Genomic DNA, 20734 nt, shown 5'->3' on the forward strand with positions numbered 1-20734 from the left:
AAATGACAGAGGGTAGGTATCAACCTCTCTGTGCAACTGCAACCATTTGTCCATCTGTAAAACGAGGTCATATGATTTACTGAAGATGAACCGCAAGTCTGTGGGAGAGCTGGGGACAGAACCCTGTCGTTCTTGACTCTCAGTCCCCAATCTTAACCATTAGGCACATAATTCTGATTCTCATTTATACCACTCTGGCAATGTCATGGGACTTAAAGTACCGGCAGGCGCATGCACATCACTGACCTTTATTGGAGGAAACCAAAACTGCTTGACTGTGTATCATAGACCCTGTGTTGCTAACACTCATGGGAGATTCTCCTTTTGCTCAAAGGAAAGGGGTCTGCAATTTCAGAGCAGGAGGGTGTTGGTTCTTAATAATAACTTATATCCTGTCTAAGGCCACTTTCCATTGCCAGAGTGGTGTAAAGGGGCATACAGGTAAATGAGTCAGCCCCATATATGTTTAAAGAAATAAAGAAAGATTACAATTCTTAATGAGCTATTAATGTCAGCTCCAGTGCTAACTTGAGTGTTTTGAATTTGGGTGAAAGATTTCTGCCTCAGGATTCAACCTAGCTTCTTCTTCACAAAGCAACATGCTTGATAGAGTTCAGATACATCAGTATACTGGAACATATTCATGGCCATATAGGAACCTCATGGCTATCACTATGCTGAACATCACGACCTTTCAGAGGTATACAGAAGCAGTGGAAATTACTGCTGAGACCTTCCTGCTCTGAAATTACAAACCCTTCTACTTGAGCAAAAGGAGAAACCCACTTAGGTGTTAGCAGTACAGGGCCTATAATACACAGATGTCTGAGCAGTTCTGGTTCCATTGATAAAGGTCAGTTCATTACCATATAATAACCCACCTGCCCACTCTGCCTACCATTTCCCACCACAAATAATTATACAAAATCCTCATTCTTCCTCCCCAGAAAGTGACAGAAACTCTAGGATCCTCAAATCCCTCCCTGCTATTCATTACTCTCTGTTGAACTACCAGGAAGATGGAGCTGAACTGATTGATGGGTTTAATTTGTGCTGTATGGTGCTGTTCTGACACCAACAAGAGAAATGACAGATGCTTTTCCACTGGACAAGTGGAGTCTGTCGGCAAAGTTGGGGCACTTGGGAAGACAAGCTGAGTGAAATTCAGTCTAGATACTCAAGGAGAAGTGAAGGGGGAGAGAGGGAAAAAAGGAAAACACGGTACAACAATGACAAGTATGCAAGAAGGAAAAACAGGTGAGGTGTAGGCCAGTGAAATCACAAGTCAGAAGCTAGAGGAGAGATTGTCACCAGATAAACAACCCCACCCTTACCTGCTCAGGCTTTTACAATGCGGTGATTAGCACTGGTAAGAGCAAGGAGCAATCTGTGCAGGACTGTTGCTGAACACACTCCTCACCCCAGCTCTGCCAGTGCATCTCAGACTCCCTTTTACATTTTAGGGCTGGTCTGATATATTTGTAGAGAGGGTGTGAGAATTATGGCAGGACAGGGATACCAGTCCCTCTGCCTGCAAACTCCTCCAGTTCAATTAGCTCCTTCCGCACTATACTGAGCCCCCTGGCTCAGATCAATCAATTACCTTTCCTAGCCACGCTCACAGTGTCTTGTGCTCTCTCCCAGGACTGAAGAATGCTTCCTTTTCTCAGCCTCATGTGATGCTCCCATGGTCCCAGAGACACTTGCACTTCTCTTCTAGCACATGCCTCAGCCTAACAACCCTGGAGTCTTCCTGCCTGCAGAGCTCGCTGTTGATGCAAGGTAGCAGCCTCTGTCCAGCACCACCCCTGGCATGGAAATGCTTGCAAGTGGCGAGCATGTTCTGGAAGAAGGTGAGGTTGCACCTACCTGGGGAAGTGCTAAGGTGTCCTCTCATAACTGCTATCCCCCTCTGCCCACTGCAGTGCCCTTGTATCGGCACATGGGCCAATAGGAGCTGAGGTAGGGGAAATCTCTGGCCCTGCTATGGGCTATGCTCATCACCTGTGAGTATAAGCAACTTGTTGTAGAGCTCTCCCACTAGGAATGCCCGCAGCAGACAGAGGACCCCAATAGCCGTCAGTTCCACCACCTCTCTGAACCTGCTCCCAGTGGCTATTGATTCTGGCAGAAGGAGGCCCAAGCCCATCCAAGCTGAGCACTTAGACATTCTCTGGCACTGTGCAAGCTATTTGGCTTATGCTTATTCCTTGCCCTCTTAGACATGACACTTCATTTTGCCATGTGGCTTGGAGAGGCAGTGCCACTAATGCACAGTTGAGCCTCCATAAGCCTAGCCCTGCTTAAGTCTTTCCCAAACAGGGATTCTCAGCCATGCCAAATTATTTTGAAGTGTTTGGAGGAGAGGGCAGCATGGGCTATGATTAAACAGGGCCTAGATCAACCAGAATCTCAGATTTAAAAAAATATCAAGCCCTTCCTATACATCTTGCTCTACTTTCTCCAACCTCCATAGAGACTCTTCTGCCCATTTCCCCACTGGTTTTGGATAGGCTCTTGGGGCTTAATTCTGCCCTCAGGTACATGGGCACAAATACTGAAATCAATGGGACTTGTGTCCAAATATCTGATAGCAGCATTGGGCCTTTGTTTTCTCACTCTCCCTGCAGTGTCAAGACCTCTCAGATTGCCAAACCCAGATTCCAAAGATCTGCCTAGCCATCTGTCCTGCGTTCACCACCACAGATGCTGAATGCCTACGTTAAGGATCTTGTCTTATATCTGGTAAGCTCCTGGCAAGCAGGAGAACAAGAAAGAAAACATCCTCAAAGTCATTTCTCCTCAATACTTGCTTAATGTTTTAATTGATTTTTAATTAATTTTATATGCAGGCAGTTTCCAACACTGGAACCTGGGGATTTCAAATATTTCACTATATTGGCTCCGTACCAAGGACTCCCTGCATTAGGAAATTGTTTGTTTGTTTTTAGATACTATAACCAAAAATAAAAAGCAATTAAAAATAGCCTGCAGCCATCTGGCTGCACAGTAGGGTGACTAGATGTCCTGATTTTACAGGGACAGTGCCGATATTCGGGGCTTTATCTTATGCACTTTTTATCCACCCTCCCATCCCCGTCCGTATTTTTCATACTTGTTATCTGGTCACCCTATTGCACGAGGTCATGTATTATGGTCACCTTAACACTTGAAGCTACTGCTAATAATAACAGTTAGCACCTTGCTGCTGCAAACTGCTCTATGCTAGGCAGACCCCCTGTGTTTATGCAGAGCAGCGTATAGCGGCAGTTCCTTATGTAGTGTTTTCTTGGCTAGATCCTGGCCCATATAGTCCCTCTGCACCAACCTTACAGCTGTCCAAGGGAGCTAGATCTACATCAGCTCCTTTACATTGTCCCCAGTACAGGAGGCTTGTTAGCTGCAGGAAGGGGCGGGGTCAGAGCATGTTGTGCTCTGACAGTTTTAAACCAACATAACAGCTCTTGGGGCTTCATTACAGGCTGGTGTAACTTAGAGTAGCCTTGGGGCTGCAGTAAATTTCACCCAGAGTCAGACTGGCTCTCAGTCAGTCCCAGGAACCCTGGGGGGACAGAAAGGTGGCATAAAGCTCTCTCTTCCCTTACCCCACGCTCAGGTGTACTAAGTGTTGCTCCAGTGCACCTGTGTATTGAGCCCTCTATTTCCAAAGCACATAAACACCAGTCACTTGAGGTAGGCATTATCATCAATTTACCGTAGATGGGGAAACTGACACCCAGAGGCTGACCCAAAGCTCCAGTGACTCAGTAGCATGGTTAGGATGAGAACTCAAGAATTTAAATCACTTTGTCTCCTAAGGTTACACGGCCTCTCCATATTCAAAACCCATTGAATTCAGTATGAGCCTTTGCAGCCACTCCAGCTTTGGATCTGGCCCATAGTCACTACCACACCAATGTCATAAACCCATTTATTCTGATAAGTTATTTAAAAAAATGTTCATCTCAAAGTGTGTATTTACAAGTGATTTATTTGGGTGGGGTTTGAGAGGCTCAGGAGCTTTGTAATGAGATGCAGGGCCTGATTCAACTCCCAAAACTTAGGGCCCAGACCTTCAGGTAGCGTAAATCAGCACACAGTAGAAGCTCAGAGTTCTGAACACCTTGGGAATGGAGGTTGTTCGTAACTCTGAAATGTTCATAACTCTTGAACAAAACATTTTGGTTGTTCTTTCCAAAGTTTACAGCGGAACATTGACTTAATGCAGCTTTGAAATTTACTACACAGAAGAAAAATGCTGCTTTTAACCATCTTCATTTAAATTAAACAAGCACAGAAGCAGTTTCTTTAGCATGTCAAACCTTTTTTTTTAAACATTCTCCCCTTTTTTAGTAGTTTACATTTAACATAGTGCTGTGCTGTATTAGCTTCTTTTTGTCTCTGCTGCTGTCTGATTGTGTACTTCCGGTTCCAAATGAGGTGTGTGGTTGAGTGGTCAGTTTGGAACTCCTGTTTGTAACTCTGAGGTTGTAGTGTAGTTCTGTTGAGTTTAATGGAGCTACTCTGAGCCTTATACTCACACTATCCAAAGATCTTTTTTTTAACAAGCCCAACTTTATCCTTGCAAAGATAAGAATCAGAGCAGTGATTCCACCTACTCCAATATCCTGTCTCCCATAGTGGCCAATATCAGATGGGTGGTTTCTTTCTTTTTCCATACGTTTTGAGAGTCTGGGCTGAAACTGATAGGTTTGGAAATTGAAATCCTCTATCTAAAGAACAGTGGCAGAGCAACCTTTCCCCACCAACGTGCTTTAACTCAGCCCTAGAAGGGCCATACTGGGGGAGAGGATAGCTCATTTTCAATCACTGCTGAACCCTTGAGTTCTGCAGAGACTGCTGACAGAGGCCAATTATTATTCATAACAATTTTTTCTTGTGGCTTGAACACCTGCCTGCTAGGAAGTGAAGTAAAGCTGTCAAGTGGTTTCCCTGAAAGATATAAATCAAGTGGTAACTGTTTTCTGTCACAACATGCAAGGTGGCTTCAAAATGGTGACCTAGAGGTGAAAAGCTCCATCTTCGTTTAGCAATTCCATCGGCCATCCTGTCTCCCAGTGTATGTTAGCACTTTTGCTGTACTTGAGGTTACAATTCTACTTCCATTTTAACCCTATTTTCAAACCCAATCTATTTTCAAAAGAAACAGTTTCAAAATTAATACTGTTCATACAAACATGTGGGAACCAAATCCTCTTTATTACTCCAGCAAGTATGTAGTACATCACCTCTGCAAGGGAATCAGACACCAGGATGATGAGTGCAGTATGCAAACCTGAATAGTTTGGTATTACCAAAAAAACATCATACAAAAATCATGAAATTAGCATGATGTGCACTTAACGTCTCTATTCAATCTAATTGCTTGTTCCCATTTTGCTTTCTGCAGGATGTCTGTTTAGGCCCCAATCCTGCAAAGACTTACACATACACAAAGCACATGAGCAGTGCCACCAAGATCTCACAATCTTAAAGTTACGCATATGCATAAATCTTTACAGTATCGGAGACTTCAATTATCAGTGGTTTGAGGTGTAGGCCTTGGCATAATTAAGATATATTTTATGCAAGATGGCTGATGTCAGATAGTATTGGAAATGTTATAATTTACTGAATATGATTATCCAATCTGTATACATGTATCATTTCTGTATCTAAAGTTAGGAATATTGACTATGTAACAATTACAACTGTGTGTGTATTTGGGAGACACCTACCAGACAACAGGTCATCAGCTTTGATGGGCCATTAGGAAGAAACGATAACACTTCCAAGATACTAATCTCTCCCCTTCCTGAGAGGTGTCCTGGGACTTAAGAGTGACACTACTAGGTCAGGTGGTCCTGTCACCTGGTACTAAACACTATCCTGGACGTCTAGTCATTTTCCACTAAAAGGAAGGGGAGGTCAAGACTAGGGAACAAAAGATCCCCACCTTCTGTACATCTTATTTAAGGCTAGGGAGGAAGGCAAACAGGACTCTTCTCCATTGTCTTCCTGCCCAAGAAGAACTGCTGACAGTACCTGAAGGGACAAAGGAACTGAACTGTGGGAGAAGCAAGGGCTGAGTCCAGACTAAGGGTATGTCTTCACTAGCAACGTTAAAGTGCTGTGGTTGTGTAGTCGCGGCACGAGCATGCTGTAAAAAACGCACCCCCATGAGGGGAGTAGCTCCCAGTGCTGATGTGCAGTGTCTACGCTGCCACTTTACAGCTCTGAAACTTGCAGTGCTCAGGGGTGTGTTTTTCACAGTAAGAAAGTTGTAGCGCTGTAAAGTGGCAGTGTAGACAAGGCAGGAGTCTAGTCTGTAAAAAGAAATACCTAGAACTCTAAGATGCAGAAACTTTTACAACTTGCCTAAAACAACATTTAGGGTGATAAATTATTTCTTGAAACCAGTCTCTTTAAGATCTTAAGTTTAGTATGTGTGTTTTGTTTTATTTGCTTGGTAATCTGCTTTGTTCTGGGTGCTATCCTTATAATCACTTAAAATCTACCATTTATAGTTAATAAACTTGTTTTTATTATTAAACCGTTTGTGCAATTTATAACGGGGGGGGGGGAAAAGAAGGTGTGCACATCTCTCTCCACATTGAGGGAGAAGGTGAATTTTTATGAGCTTGCACTGGGCAGAACGTTCTATACAGCACAAGATGATGTTCTTGAGTGCTGGGCGATTTCCTAGCTGAGTCTTCTCATAGAGAGCTGTTTGCAGACTTCCTGTGATTCTACAGCTGGTGTGACCCTACCTGTCTGTGCTGCCAAAGGCCAGAGAGCCTAATTCAGCAAAACATGGAGAGCGAGCCCAGGCTATCAGAGCAAGGCAGGTTCCCTTTAATCCCAATACATCATGTGCACCCCAGAAGTGGGGTTTGACCCATCACACCTACCTCCCACAACTCAATGGGAGTTAGGCGCCTAATTGCCTTTGTAGCCTTAGTTACCACCTACTAGTCCCCACGTGGCAGGGACAGACCTTCTTTCTGGGGTGGACGCACCCCAAAGGAGAAGCCCAGTTCCCCCCTTTCCTTGGGTTGGGGGGGCAGCGCCTCCTGCCTAGCCTAGGGGAGCAACTTCAAGTCCCGCTCCCGTTCCGATCTGCCCCCATTTGAGGCCGGAGGCGGCGGGCAGCCTGTCCTACTCACCCCCCATCCCCTCCTCTCTGCTATCAGCAGCGACCGCTCCCGGCCGGCCTCCTTTCAAAATGGCCGCCCGCGCCCCTCCTCCCCTCCGCTCCGCAAGGCCCCGCCCCCTTGCGGCTCCCCCCGTCACGTGGCGCGGGCGATTTGTCCACCCGGCGACGCCGTAGCCGCTGTCCCGCCCTCGGTCCAGGCGCGTGGTGGTGGCCTCTGAGCGCGGCCGGCGAGAGGAAGCCTCGCGCCCCGGTTGTCCCGTCCCGCTCTGCTATGTTGGGAGCCGCCCTGCTCCTTCGTCGCTGCACTGCGGCCGGTCTCCGTGGGCTGGCCCGGCGGGCCCGACAGCCGCCCGCCACCGGTGAGTGAATGGGCGAGCGGCGCCTTGTTCCCGCTTCTCGGCTCTGGCCCCGGGCTGCTGGAGCCCGCCGCGCTGGCGCCCCCTCCCCGGTCCTACCCCGGTCCCGGGCGGGACTGCGGCGGGAGCGCGGGAGCGACCAGCGGCGGGGCCCCGGGGGGCTGCGCCGGCCCGGCAGCGCCGTGTCCTTGTGGTGACCTGCGGTGTCACTCGAGGACTGGCTGCACCTGCGGCCTGGTGCGCGCCGCCCTGCCGCGGCTGTGGCAGCCTCGTCTCCCCCCGCGGTTTGGCTGAAGCCCTCGCTCCGCCCCGTGGCATGAGGGGGGCGCGGGGCCCGGGCTAGGACACCGCCCTGCCCCGTCAAGGTTATCGCCTTCAGGTCGAGCTTCCGGTGCCTGCGCCGGGGTCGCCCGCGTGCTGAAGCGGGAGCCGCGCCCGCCAAGGAGCGCTGGGGATGGCTGCAGCCGTGGCCGCCACGGGAAGGTGACATTGAGCTGGCTGAAGGGGAGAGGGAGGTGAAGCCTGTACGGGCACCTGTGCTGGTCTCCCTGCAAGGGAGAGGCGGTAGTGTCGGCCCTGGTTCCGGCCCCCGCCCCCGTGATGGGGAGCAGGTCTCTCCTTAGGGAAGGGCAGCAAAGGGGGCCAGGTTAGCCGCGGCTAGCCCAGCCGGCCTATTTCGCAATGCCGCTACCTCTATCTCTGCCCGTTTCGCTTCCTCTTTCGTGCTTGTCTGTTCCCACTCGCCGTCTAGCATTTCTGCAGTGACTCTGGTTTGAAGATAGTTGGCACCACTTGCAGCCACGATATGGGCCTTTCTATAACAAAGCTAACCTGTCTGTGACATGCAAATCTTGATTTGTGTAAACCAGCCTAGTAGGCTCTCCTTGTTCTCCCAGCCTTATGAAAAATATATGTTCTGGTTAATCTCACATGTCTTACAACCAAAGAGAAAACACATCTTGAGTACAGGAACAAGTGTTGAGGTTTACTAATGCTCAGATTAGTAGAACAGTGATGGAACGTTTGTACACCAGTGGTTTTCAACGAGGGGTTCACAGAGGTCTTGCAGGGGGCACATCAACTCATCTAGATATTTGCCTATTTTACAACAGGCTATGTAGAATGCACTAGCAAAGTCAGTACAAATTAAAATTTCATACAATGACTTGTTTATATGGCTCAATATACTATACACTGAAATGTAAGTATAATTATATTGCAGTTGATTTATAATATGGTAAAAATGAAAAAGTAAGCAAATTTTCAGTAATAGTGTGCTGTGGCACTTTTGTATTTCTGTCTGATTTTGTAAGTAAATTGCTTTTTAAGTGAGGTGAAACTTGGGGGTACACAGGACAAATCAGATTCCTGAAAGGGGTACAGTAATCTGTAAAGGTTGAGAGCCACTGCTGTACAGGTACAGTGAGATCTGTTAAAGAGCATATCATACTCTTGTGTGAAATTTTACTAGGCCTCTAAGGCTATTGGTTTCAAAAATGTACCACTTGCAAACTCAAATCTGTCTCTACAGTAAACTTAAATCAGGAGTCATTCCTGGGATATATTGTATCTTTGCTTTTTCAAAAGGAAAATGAAGGTAGACTGAAGAAGTTGATATTGCTACATCCTTGTTTATATTCTGAAGTGTTCAAATGGCTTCCTGCAAGCAGCCAGGCTACCATTAAAGCATAAGTTTGAAAATAATGCTTATGTAAAATGTATTGCTGTATCATCCTCCTTTTCTTTCTGGTCTTCAATTCTGTGTCTTGATGTGCACTCTATTGAATTGCTCATCAAGGTTAAGCTTTCTCTGCTTTCAGGTGCCTATGTTTAAATCTCTGACCTAGGCCTGGTTTACACTAGAAAATTAGGCTGGCATAACTATGTAGGTCAGGGGTGTGAAAAATCCAAACCCCTCCAAGTGGTGTAGTTAAAACAACGTAAGTCCCTATGTAGAAAGCGTTAGGTCAATGACAGAATTCTTCCGTCTGTCTAGCTGCTGCCTCTTGAGGTGAATTACCTATGCAGACAGGAGAATTCCTCGCATTGGGATAGGTAGTGTCTATGCAAGTGCGGCTGAGACACAGCTGTGCCTCTGTAGTATCTTAAGTACAAACAAGCGCCTAGTCTCCCTTCTCATACATCTCTTCTGGTTCTTTCTTTTGTATTCTGTCAATGCTAACCTTCTTACACCCTTTCACAAAAGTCTGTGTGCTGCCTTCTCTGCTACCCTATGTGCTTGGAATGTCCTTTCATGTTTCCAAGGGTATGGCTACATTTGGAATTTGAAGTGTGAGTGTAGTCAGAGCGGCAGCGCTGGGAGAGAGCTCTCCCAGCGCTGCATGTAAACCACATCCCTTACGGGTGTAGCGTGCAGCGCTGGGAGCCGCGCTCCCAGCGCTGCTGCCCTGATTACACTGACGCTTTACAGCGCTGTATCTTGCAGCGCTCGGGGGGGTGTTTTTTCACACCCCAGTTGCAGCGCTGTAAAGTGTGAGTGTAGCCAAGCCCCAAGTCTCCATCCTTACCTCATTCAAATCGCTCCTAAGACCCACTTTTGCAGCATCACCTCAACAAAAATGTTTCATGCTTCTTAAAAAAATTATGCCCCCAAGATGCATTTGTCTAAACTGAGTAACAGTATAAGACAGGGATTCTTAAACTGGGGGTCGGGACCCCTCGGGGTCACAAGATTATTACGTGAGGGGGTCACATGCTGTCAGCTCCCACCCCAAACCCTGCTTTGCCTCCAGCATTTATAATGGTGTTAAATTAAAAACACTTTTTAATATATTTATAAGGGGAAGTCACACGCAGAGGCTTGCTGTTTGAAAAGAGTCACCAGTACAAAAGTTTGAGAACTAGTGGTATATGAGTATCTGTAAACTTGTATTTCCCTTCTCCCACTTTCTGATGTGTGCTTCATTCCTGTATAACTTTGTCAAGTGCATCACTAGATTGTAAGTTCTCTGGCCCAGAGACCTGTCTCTCTCTCTTGTGTGAAATGCCTAGCACACTTGAGCGTGGTAAACAATGGCTTGTCTTCTGTCACTGGGCGTGTCTTCACTCAAACTTATCTTTTTAAATTAATCTCCTTAAATGGTCCTTTTTTATATAGCTACACACCTCTACTTCCTCTCCCCCTCCCCCAGCACTCTTCTGACCTTGTCTTTCTTCTACCAGTCTGTTTTACTTTTGCTTTTGTTGTGTCCCCATCTTCCTCTGGAGGCAGCTGAGTGCAAGTCTGGTTTGACCATCAAATAGAGATGAGTATGTTGGATAGTGAGAAGTAACAGTGAATTTGAGGCTGTCCCCTTCTAAATGTGGGTATGTTGACAGCTCTTCATCACAGTATTATTTTAGTATTTATATCACATTCCAGCTGGATCTAAATATTTTATAAATGTCAATTTTGCAGCTGGTAAGTATAGTCCACTTTTACCTATGAGTAGACAAGGTTTGGAAGCTGTAACTTGCCCAAGGCCATGAAGCAAGTCAGTGGTAAAGTTAGGAATATATCCTGGAAGCTTTGAGTTCTAGCTCCTGGCTCTTAATATTCAAGTGCACAAGTATCTATTTCTAAAAAGGTTATTAATTTAGTTGGCCCGTAACATATAATTTGGTAAACATGCAGTTTTAAAAACTAAAACCAGTGGACATATTTTCATGACACTTCTTTAAAAACTTAGTTTAATCTTCAGTAATTGCAACTCAAAACACAGACAGTAAGAATCTGAAAGTGAAAATGACTTAATTGACTTTTATGTAGGTTGTAATACCATGCTCATCACTATAATACTTGAGCAACTTCTAATAATGCATTAAGCTATATGGCTATCTGTTGTATTTGTACTGTCATATTTTCCCTTGGAGAAGTGTGTTTAGTAGACTATCATATGTTGGAATTTTTTATAATACATATGTTGCTATGTATGTCAGAAAAAGCGAAGTCAAAAAAATGTGCCTTTTGTTTATAGTGGAAGGTGGTGAAGGTTATGATGGTGTCCCTAGCCTCTCTTTGCCAGAAGCTGGGAATGGACAACAGGGCATAGATCACTTGATGATTTCATGTTCTGTTCATTCCCCCTGGGGCACCTGGCATTGGCCACTGTCGGAAGATACTGGGCTAAATGGACCTTTAGTCTGACCCAATATGGCCACTCTTGTGATGGTCCTTAGTTCCTCTGAGAGCTCATTCTACAGTCTTGTGTTGATGCCTGAGAAAACTCTCTAATACTTCCATTTTCCAACTTGAGATTTTGGGGGAGAGAAAGCAAATTGGTTTTTTAAAATTTACACTTTAAATCTTAAATTTAGTACACCCACACACAAGGAACATTGTGTGAAATATGATTAAGTTGACAGCATCCTTTTAACTTAAGTAGCTATCATTATAGAAGTGTACTACATTTAAAGCATTAAAAATCAAGAATATGTCAAGTGAAGGTCTGATTATTGCGAAGTAGTTCAGAATACTCTTAATTTCTCTTTTCTCCCAGATCCCTGGAATACTTGGATACCTGGAAGGTGAAGGGTTGTCAGTCATTCCAGTCAAATTTAATGAGTTTCAATTGACTTCCAGTTAGCTACAATTGAGTGGGATACCTAAAGGATGGACAATGAACACCCTTTAGGAAGGCATTGTAATACTGTGGAGAGCTGAATGTTTTTAAGAGAACTCTTTTTTTGATTTCTAAATCAGTAATTCGTAATCTCCATTTTGAATGATGCAATAATCTGTTACATTTTGGGGAACATTGAATACATTGTGAAAGCTTTGTTCAAATGATGTACTGAATCAATGTCTGGCAAGAAACTGCACTCAGGTCATTCTGTTAAACATAACTTTAGTCTGACTCAGTGTATATATGTATTGGAGAGAGTGATGTTTAGGAGAACATGCCTTTGTATTTTGCAATCTTTTTGTAATTAGGATCCATTGTCTTAAGTCACATTGTGGTTTTTTTTAGGAAAATTATATTTGCTTCATGCTTAATGGTAAATTAAATTTCCTAGTGTCACTTCAAGCTAGAAAAAAAAGGCTAGTCAGCATGAACACACCGAAGTATAGCACAGTAGTCATAATACACATTAAACATTTATATAGTGCTGTAGATGCAGATAGCACTTCACAAAACATAGAATAAGACATGCCCCACCCCAGAGATCTTAATAAAACTTTGATCAATATGAAGAAAATAATTGTTGCATCTAAGTTAGAAAGGAACGAGGCTTAACTTCTTTCCCCTTTCTCCTAGACTTTAGCCTACCCTAAAGACAAAGTTGGCAATTAATGCCATGCTCCTGAGTGCAATTACTCTTTCAACAGTACCAATCATAAGAGTGAAATTGAGGGGTCCTAGTCATCTTTATCTTCTGTGGGTGGAGCAGTTGGGGAAGCACTTACTCTTGAGAGTATGAATGTAACTGCCTGTTTGTGCAGCAGCTAGTCCCGTTGCTGCTAGCAAAGGCTACCTGTTCATCTCTTGTTTAGTATTCAGAAAGCCCCTTGTGAAAAAGAACAGTATTAGGAGAGGAAACTAGATTACAACCATGTTAATTGAATGCATCTTAAAATCCAGCCCACTTTTATTTTATTAAATGTAAATGAATGTTTTAAAGAAACTGTCAGATACTCAAGTTTCAATGGAAACTTAGTGCTGAATGACAACCCCGAAGACTGAAGTTCTGTGCGGACTCATTGAGTAGCTCTAGTAGTAGTAATGTAAGTCTCCTCCCCCCCCCCCCCCCAGGCTTCACTATTCTATTCTGGAGGTAAGAGCAGTTCTGCCTCCAGGATGCCCCTGGAGACAGCAAAGGTATCTTTTGGGGACTGGACTTTTGTGCAGAAAGGCACTATACAAATGCCACCAAGTCACTTTACACAGGCCACTGAACAGCGGTTAATTGAAAGTTTGCTTTCATCCACTATTGAACCTGGTTACCCAGACTTGTGTGTATCCTGCTACTTCTCACTCTGAGTCATCCAACTGTCCTACCCTCTCGGTGTTTCTTACCGTTAGAAATGGGATTTAGAAACTAGAAAACATTTCTTCCCTTAGATTACAAAACCAACTATTTAGCAACTGTAGGGCTTACATGGGGAAATCATTCTAGAATAAAGTAGGGTGTAAACGTTAAACACAATAGCTATTCTGCAGCTACTCCCTGGGTGGATGCTCTTATTCTGAAGTAAGTGTCTATATAAGGAGTTATTGTGGAATAGCTATTCTGGTCAATTTCCACATGTAGACAAGCAGCAGGAACAGTGGAGTTCTCTTTCTACTTTCCCACCATTTAATTTGGAGCAAAAATTTACATGTTAGCTGGCAGATATCCTTGTGAAGTCATAAATGATGACAGTGTTGCCAACAAGATACTGGAAGTCAGCATTAAGGAAGCTCTATATATGTTTTTGGCTGGTTTGCCCTGCAGCAAAGGAGTAAGTACTGCAGTGGTCTTTTTCTATCTGGGAACCTGGAAGCCTCTTTCTTTTTTTTTTTTAAATTGTTCAACAGAGTCTAACAATTTCAAGGTGATCACTTTTATTAAGCATAAACTAGTCCTCTTCTGAGAGCTGGTTAACTACATTTTTTGACTCCAGTTTGTAAACATTCTGTAGATGTGCTCTTTCAAAGGGGGAGCAAACACTTGCTTGAAAGGCCTTTACTTGGACCATCTTACCACAGAGCACATCCCGGGGACTTTAAATGTACTGAATTAGTGATTCAGAACTATTACGTACTTGCTGCATCCTGATTAAAGTTATGTCTACACAGCAAAGAAAAACCCATGGCTGACCCATGCCAGTTGACTCAGTCTGCGGGGCTATTCCGTTATTGTGTAGACTGGAGCCTGAGCTCTGAGATCCTCCCCCCACCCTGCAGAGTCTTAGAGCCCAAGCCCAGAAGTCTACACAGCCCTGTGAGCTCAAGTCAGCTTGCATGGGCTAACTGTGAGTATCTAGTTGCTGTGTAGACATTATCACATCATAGCTGCAGTCTCTTGGCCTAAGTTTATGAACTAAATTTCCTCTGTTTTCACTTCAACCCTTTCCTATTCCTTCCTCACACAGCTGTGTTGCCTGCTCGTTGCTACTCTCATGGGACAGAAGAGTCAGATGAAGAATTTGATGCTCGCTGGGTGACATACTTCAACAAACCAGATATCGATGCCTGGGAGCTAAGGAAAGGTGTGTTTAAAAGGGAAGGAAGGAATGTCTGATATTGAAATACTCATGGCTATGGTAACATGGGGAAACCTAAACTGCTTTGAAATATGACCACTGAACGTTACAGCTATGTCAAAGTAAAAACTTATGCTATAGCGGGGCAGATATGCTGTGCTATAGGCAGGGAGCTCAAAAATTCTCTTAAAATTTGCTTCCATAATACTGAACTGTATGGTCTGTGTACGTTTTCTAAAGTACCTTGAATGACATAAACAACTACACTTACTCTGTAATGTTAGACATTTGTGAAGGAGTTAAAAGAACCCAGGAACCTCCAGTGTAGTCTTCTTCCTAACTTACTCAGGGCTAACCAAGGGCATAGGGTGATGGGGTCTTGCCTTTTCTAGAAGGTAGACACCTGAGATTAGAAAGTGGGGTTCCTTGTGTAGTCCAAGTGCAATCCGTGTGACTTGCCGCTGCTTTGTGATTGCTTTGTATCAGCACTGTTAAGATGGTCAGTGATGTAGTACAGTGGCTTTCAAACTTTTTTCCCCCTAGGGACTTAGTTGAAGAAAACTGTTGATGCCCATGACCCAGTGGAGCTGGAGATGAAGGGTTTGGGGGGTGGGAGGGGCTCAGGGTTGGGGAGAGGGCTGTGGAGTGGAGCTGGGAATGAGGGGTTCAGGGTATGGGAGGGGGTCAGGGGTCTGGGCTGGGGGTGCAGCTTCTGGGATGGGGCTGGGGATGAGAGGATTGGGGTGCAGGAAGGGGTTGGGGCACAGACTTACCTCTGGCAGCTCTCAATCAGCGGCACAGCTGGGGGGCAGAGACAGGCTTCCTGCCTGTCCTGGCATCGCATATCATGCTGCACCCGAAAGTGGCCAGCAGCAGGTCAGGCTCCTAGGCAGAGGCATGCAAGCAACTCCATGCAGCTCTCGCCCGCAGGCACCGCCCTGCAGTTCCCGGCCAGTGAGAGTGCAGAGCTGGTGCATGAGGCAGGGGCAGCGCATGGAGCCCTGTGGCCCCACTGCCTAAAAGCTGGACCCGCTGCTGGCTGCTTCTGGGGCGCAGTGTTGTGTCGGAATAGGTAGGCACTAGCCCGCCTTAGCTGGGCAGCCCTGCCGCCGGGACTTTTAACATCCCACTCGGCAGTGTTCACCAGAGCCGCTAGGGTCCCTGGGTGCTGAGCAAGGCGACTTAGTGCCTTATGTGCCGCAACCTGACACTGGGTCACGACCCAAATTTGAAAAACACTGATGTAGTAGACCTGGAGTTCACTTCTTATAGCTGAGGCTACGTTTTAGTCACAGATATTTTTAGTAAAAGTCACGGGCCTGTGACTTGTCCATAACTTTTACTAAAAATACCTGCCCTGACTAAAACTTGGGCGGGGACTGTGGGTGCTGGGAGGGGAAGTGGGGGTGGGGGATTGTGGCTGGCAGGGCCTTCCTACTGTCTCTGCGTCCCTGCAGCTCCTAGGCGGCAGAGGCAGGGGTCAAGGCAGGGGCTCCACTGCTCCTGCAACAAGCACTGGCTGCCGCAGCTCCCATTGGCTGGGAACCACGGGGATTTCCCACCCCTCTACTGCCTAGGAGCTGCAGGGAGGCCATGCCAGTAGGAGCAGGGGATCCCACTACCCTAAGGTAAGCACCTCTGCTCTCCCCAGCACTCTCCCCAACTCCTGCTTCTGCTGGCCCAGGGGCTGCCCAGTCTTTTGTTAAAGCTTTTGTAGATAATGAGATGACATGACTAGCATTGTACTGCAATGTCAAGAGAAGAGTGAAAGGAACAGATGGGGGAAATAGTTCTGGAATATGGGAGAGATAAGACTGATATTGATTTTGATGGTACTTGTTATCACCTTGATAATCATGTTAGAAATATCATGGAGATGGAAGGAAAGTGGATGATGAGAAAGACCCCTAGGCTGAACTTTGAAAAACTCTCAACAGGTTCTAACCCTCCTTTTACTTATTAAATAATGGGGATTTCTCAGGCTGTCATTATCTTCTTCTGACAGGCATGAACACATTGGTGGGCTACGATCTGGTGCCAGAACCAAAAATCATTGATGCTGCTTTGAGAGCATGCAGACGGTTAAATGACTTTGCTACTGCGGTCCGCATCCTAGAAGCTGTAAAGGTCCGTATAGTCGTGACTTGGGGTATGTTGGAAATGCTGCTGCTTGTGCTTTCGTGCTGCTGAAAGGGTTTTAAATTGGAGATGAGTCTCCTAGCTTCTCATGTTGTTGTATTTTCACCCACCTAAGCAGGGGAAACTCAGTTTCCTGATGGTACTGGAACTAGTAGTTTGACTAAATTGCATGGTCAAAATCAGTATTAATTTGTTGCTGTTTAAGTACCAACAGAAAATCCCTCCTGTACAGGATCACAGGTGTCAATGCATTGGATACAGCTGTACTTCTTCCTTCCTCTCTATTGATCCTCCTCTTTAGAGGAGAACAGAATAAAGAGGTGAGCTTCTGCTGCCCACACTGTAGAATATTGTTCACCAGGCAAACTTATAGGAGAATCATGTGCTAACGGGGCCTGACTTTCAGAAGTGTCTATACTGGACATATCTTGTAAGGGAGACCAAACTGAGACCTTGGCTATCACCAAATCATCTGAAACATACATATGACTATAAATAGCATGGCTGTGAAAGTCAAACAGCTTTGTACAACTGTAGCATTTTTTCAGGGAATTTAACAAAGATGACCACATGCTAAACTTATAGTGTCTTTTCTCTGCACCTGGTCTATTTTGCTCTCCTCATCTTCCCTCTATGCCAGAATGACTGGCCACTGTGGCGATTCTTGAAACATTTCCCCCACAGGAAATATTAAGGGATCAGACTGGTTTATAACCCACCTCCCAAACTTTTCTTCTCCCTTAAAACCGTTTGAAAGGCTTTTATGGGGATGACTTCTTCTTAACTCCGGAAAGAGACATGAAACTAAAGTTTTTGTTTTATAAACTGATCTTTTCTTTGGACTTGTTTAGATATTAGTGTATCTCTTGCTCTTTGGCCAAAACAATCAACAGGCAGCCCTCAAACAGGTCTGCAGAGCATCTGGAGAGCCAGCTGTTCACCTAGTGCTGTTTTCCTTGTTTTCAGTTTGTATGTTTCATTGCAGATAGACTGGGAGGGGGGTTTCTGAAACACTCAGGTTTGGCCTAACTCTGCTTGCATTGAAGCTAGTGGGAGTTCTGTGCTGCACAAAATCTCACCCCACCCATTTATTTTCCATGTAAGCAACTGCTGTGGTTTGTTAATAGGCAATGAGGTGGTCTGCATGATAGTGAATGGGGGAGGGTAGTCCACATAACTGTGGTTAGGTTGGAAGAAGTCCACATTATGAACACTTGAAAAACACTGCAGTAAATGAATGAATTTAGCTACTACCTGTTTTTGTACTTGATTCAAGCCAAATAAATACAGGCTGTGATTAGCAGACTTCAGTGTAGATATTCTATGGAAGGTTCATCTGATTTACTGTTCTTAAGCAGTGCTACAATGTTACCTTTCCATCTTATTGGGGATAAAGTATTTTATCACTAGCAATAAGTGGATCAAGCTGTAGATCCTGTTGTGAGTACATGATTCGCAGACATAGTCTGGCATACAGTGCAGTGTTGATTTTTCTTGCCCATCTCTTTGCTATTGAATTAATTTTTTCCTCTTCTTCTGATTAGGACAAAGCAGGTCCTCACAAGGAAGTCTACCCTTATGTTATCCAGGAACTTAGACCAACTTTGAATGAATTGGGAATCTCCACTCCAGAGGAACTGGGCCTGGACAAAGCATAAACATAATTGGTAAGGGGGACTGTATCTTTCTAGAATCCTGAGATGGGACTACGCAGCCTAAAACTCCTTTTAAGAGTATATAGTAGTATTCCTTGGCTATAAGGAACCCCTAAAGAGAAGCGGGGTGGAATGCATGTTTCATGAGTAAGACTTTTGGGACTTTCACTACGTGGCAATGGAAAACAATTCAGTAGTGTCTACAGAAAGGTTATGCTTACTGAAGAGTTGAGAGTTCTTTCATTAGTTATATATACAGAATGAGCGTGTCTAAAGTCCAATTCCTAATTGTAATGTCTTATGTGAAAAGAAACCAAAGGGGCTGTGGGTGAGAGACTCGTGTGGCAGACTAATCTGAGCATGGTTAAGTAGGTGGGGAGAGGCTTTTGTAACAGAAATCATTTCAGTAACTGAATGTTACAATATTTGCCCGAGTCTCTAATGCATCCTAAAAATGAAAGGAGGTTAACATTGAGACAGATGTTGTGTTGTGTTGTTTTAAATCCAAGGATCCTAGACTCCATTCCTAAATGGAAAACTTTAGATGGTGCTTTTATTAAGAGGGTCTATCAAATGCATTTGTCCAAATACAGCAAGAAGACAGAAGATATGTGGAGAGAAACATTTTCGTGTTGATCATTTTGATCACCTAGCTGTAGTACTACTAAAATCTAACAATGTGTTTCTGCTGCTTGTGGGGCAGGCAGTGAGGGGAAGAGGCAATATTCAGTGTTCTAGATGTTTGCTTGATTGACACAATTACTGGTCTTTTAAATAATCCTCATTTCTTTTCTGTGTTGCCTTGACAATAAGCTGTTACCGTACTTGCAAAGAAGTATATAAGACTTTTTTGCTTCCCAACAGTCTTTGCAAGAAGCTCTTTCCCTCCCTATGGAAGGATCATCCCATATAAAACTATGTTAATCTTTACTTTAACATCTCAGTCTATCTAACCCTTTTAAACAGAAGATAGAACAGGACACTAGTGCTTCCCTATGTTGGGAAGTGGTCCCATTGCTGGCAACAACTGTCCGTCATATTGAAGCTGCTAATGTAGAAGGGATAAATCTTCTGCACCATTCACAAAGTGTGATCTGGCTCCACCCAGTGCTGAAAATAGCACTGTCCCCTTCAGCTGTTTAAAAAGCACAGCACTGGCACAGGGGACCCTTTGCTTACAACATAGTGGACAGGTCAATTTCATAGTGTATCTAGGGCTTAAGTGCTCTGAGGAAAAACTCCTGTTGGCTTCAATAGTTTCAAGTGCAGTGCTTGCAGGATCAGGTCCTACTTATTAAGGCTTGAAATTCTTGGTGGGGTGGCGGGGCAGGTATTTTCAGTGCTTAAAGGTGATGGATCTGTTTTTAGGGTTAAGCTTGAAAGCTGGTATCTGTCCTCAAATAAAACTTGAATGGTCTCTAAATTCTGTTTTTAAAGTAATAAGTTTACCCTTGTCTAACATTAGCTAATGCTTATGTTGCTGCATCACTGGCTGACAGCTTGGTGTCAAAAGGCTGTCAGGTGGCCAGTGAGTATCTATCACATTAGCAAATAAGCACCAGCCACTGAATGTAAATGTTGATTATTATGTAGGCCAGAGTGAAACACAACACAACTTTGTGATGATGCAACTGATGCATATCAGTTAGAAATGGGCTTCACTCTCAGAAAATAGTGGGTTATACAGAAGATGGCTGAGTTTTTAAGATTAAAAATATATAACCTACAAGCATCTCAAACTTTGCATTTTCACCCATTTTAACAACAAATTGGCCTGTTTAAAGGGGTAAAAACTGAGTTTCTAACATTCTTTCCCCTCCCCGGGTGGTAATGCTGGGTCACTGGTGCTGGTACTGCTCTTCTGGGCCTGAAGAATTAGACTGTTTGTTATACCTGGCAATGTGTTGATTTGAGTGATGGGAAGAACACCATATGATCTGAAACTCCCCGAGACTGCCTAAAATGGTGTGGAACTATCGGCCTGCTTAAAGTAATTTTTTTTTTTAAACTAATCCCTTATCTGTTCTCTTCCAGATGGGCTGCACTTGCATTTTATTAATGCTCCCTGATTGTACACAGTCGCCTGGAGACACAGATGTTAAGATATTACCTTTATTTGAAATAACTTCTTTCTTTATTGAGCCCCAATGTATGTAATATGAAGTTGGAACTAATAAAGGAGAAATGGGTTTGAACTGAGCTTCGTCCTTGTTGCCTCTGTGATGATATTGGAGAGGAAAAC

The 20734-nt window shown here is 44.5% G+C and overlaps 1 protein-coding gene across 1 annotated transcript; it reads left to right on the plus strand.

The window, feature by feature from the left end:
- Window positions 1-7325: 7325 nt before the first annotated feature.
- Window positions 7326-20687, plus strand: LOC115658262 (cytochrome c oxidase subunit 5A, mitochondrial). The gene is made up of 5 exons (XM_030576846.1): window positions 7326-7515; window positions 14588-14704; window positions 16704-16825; window positions 18382-18504; window positions 20527-20687. The coding sequence occupies exons 1-4, from the start codon at window positions 7428-7430 to the stop codon at window positions 18493-18495; spliced, it is 441 nt and encodes a 146-aa protein (XP_030432706.1). The 5' UTR covers window positions 7326-7427; the 3' UTR covers window positions 18496-18504; window positions 20527-20687.
- The last annotated feature ends 47 nt before the right edge of the window (window positions 20688-20734 follow it).

Source organism: Gopherus evgoodei, chromosome 10 (genome assembly GCF_007399415.2).
Source record: "Gopherus evgoodei ecotype Sinaloan lineage chromosome 10, rGopEvg1_v1.p, whole genome shotgun sequence".
Lineage (NCBI taxonomy): Eukaryota > Metazoa > Chordata > Testudines > Testudinidae > Gopherus > Gopherus evgoodei.

What these genes read in the sequence shown, in the direction of transcription:
- LOC115658262 (XM_030576846.1), top strand. Translation starts at nt 7,428, where the DNA reads ATGTTGGGAGCCGCCCTGCTCCTTCGTCGCTGCACTGCGGCCGGTCTC. An exon ending in CCGACAGCCGCCCGCCACCG is followed by an intron (nt 7,516 to 14,587) that starts GTGAGTGAATGG and finishes TTCCTCACACAG; the next exon opens with CTGTGTTGCCTGCTCGTTGC. An exon ending in GCATCCTAGAAGCTGTAAAG is followed by an intron (nt 16,826 to 18,381) that starts GTCCGTATAGTC and finishes TCTTCTGATTAG; the next exon opens with GACAAAGCAGGTCCTCACAA.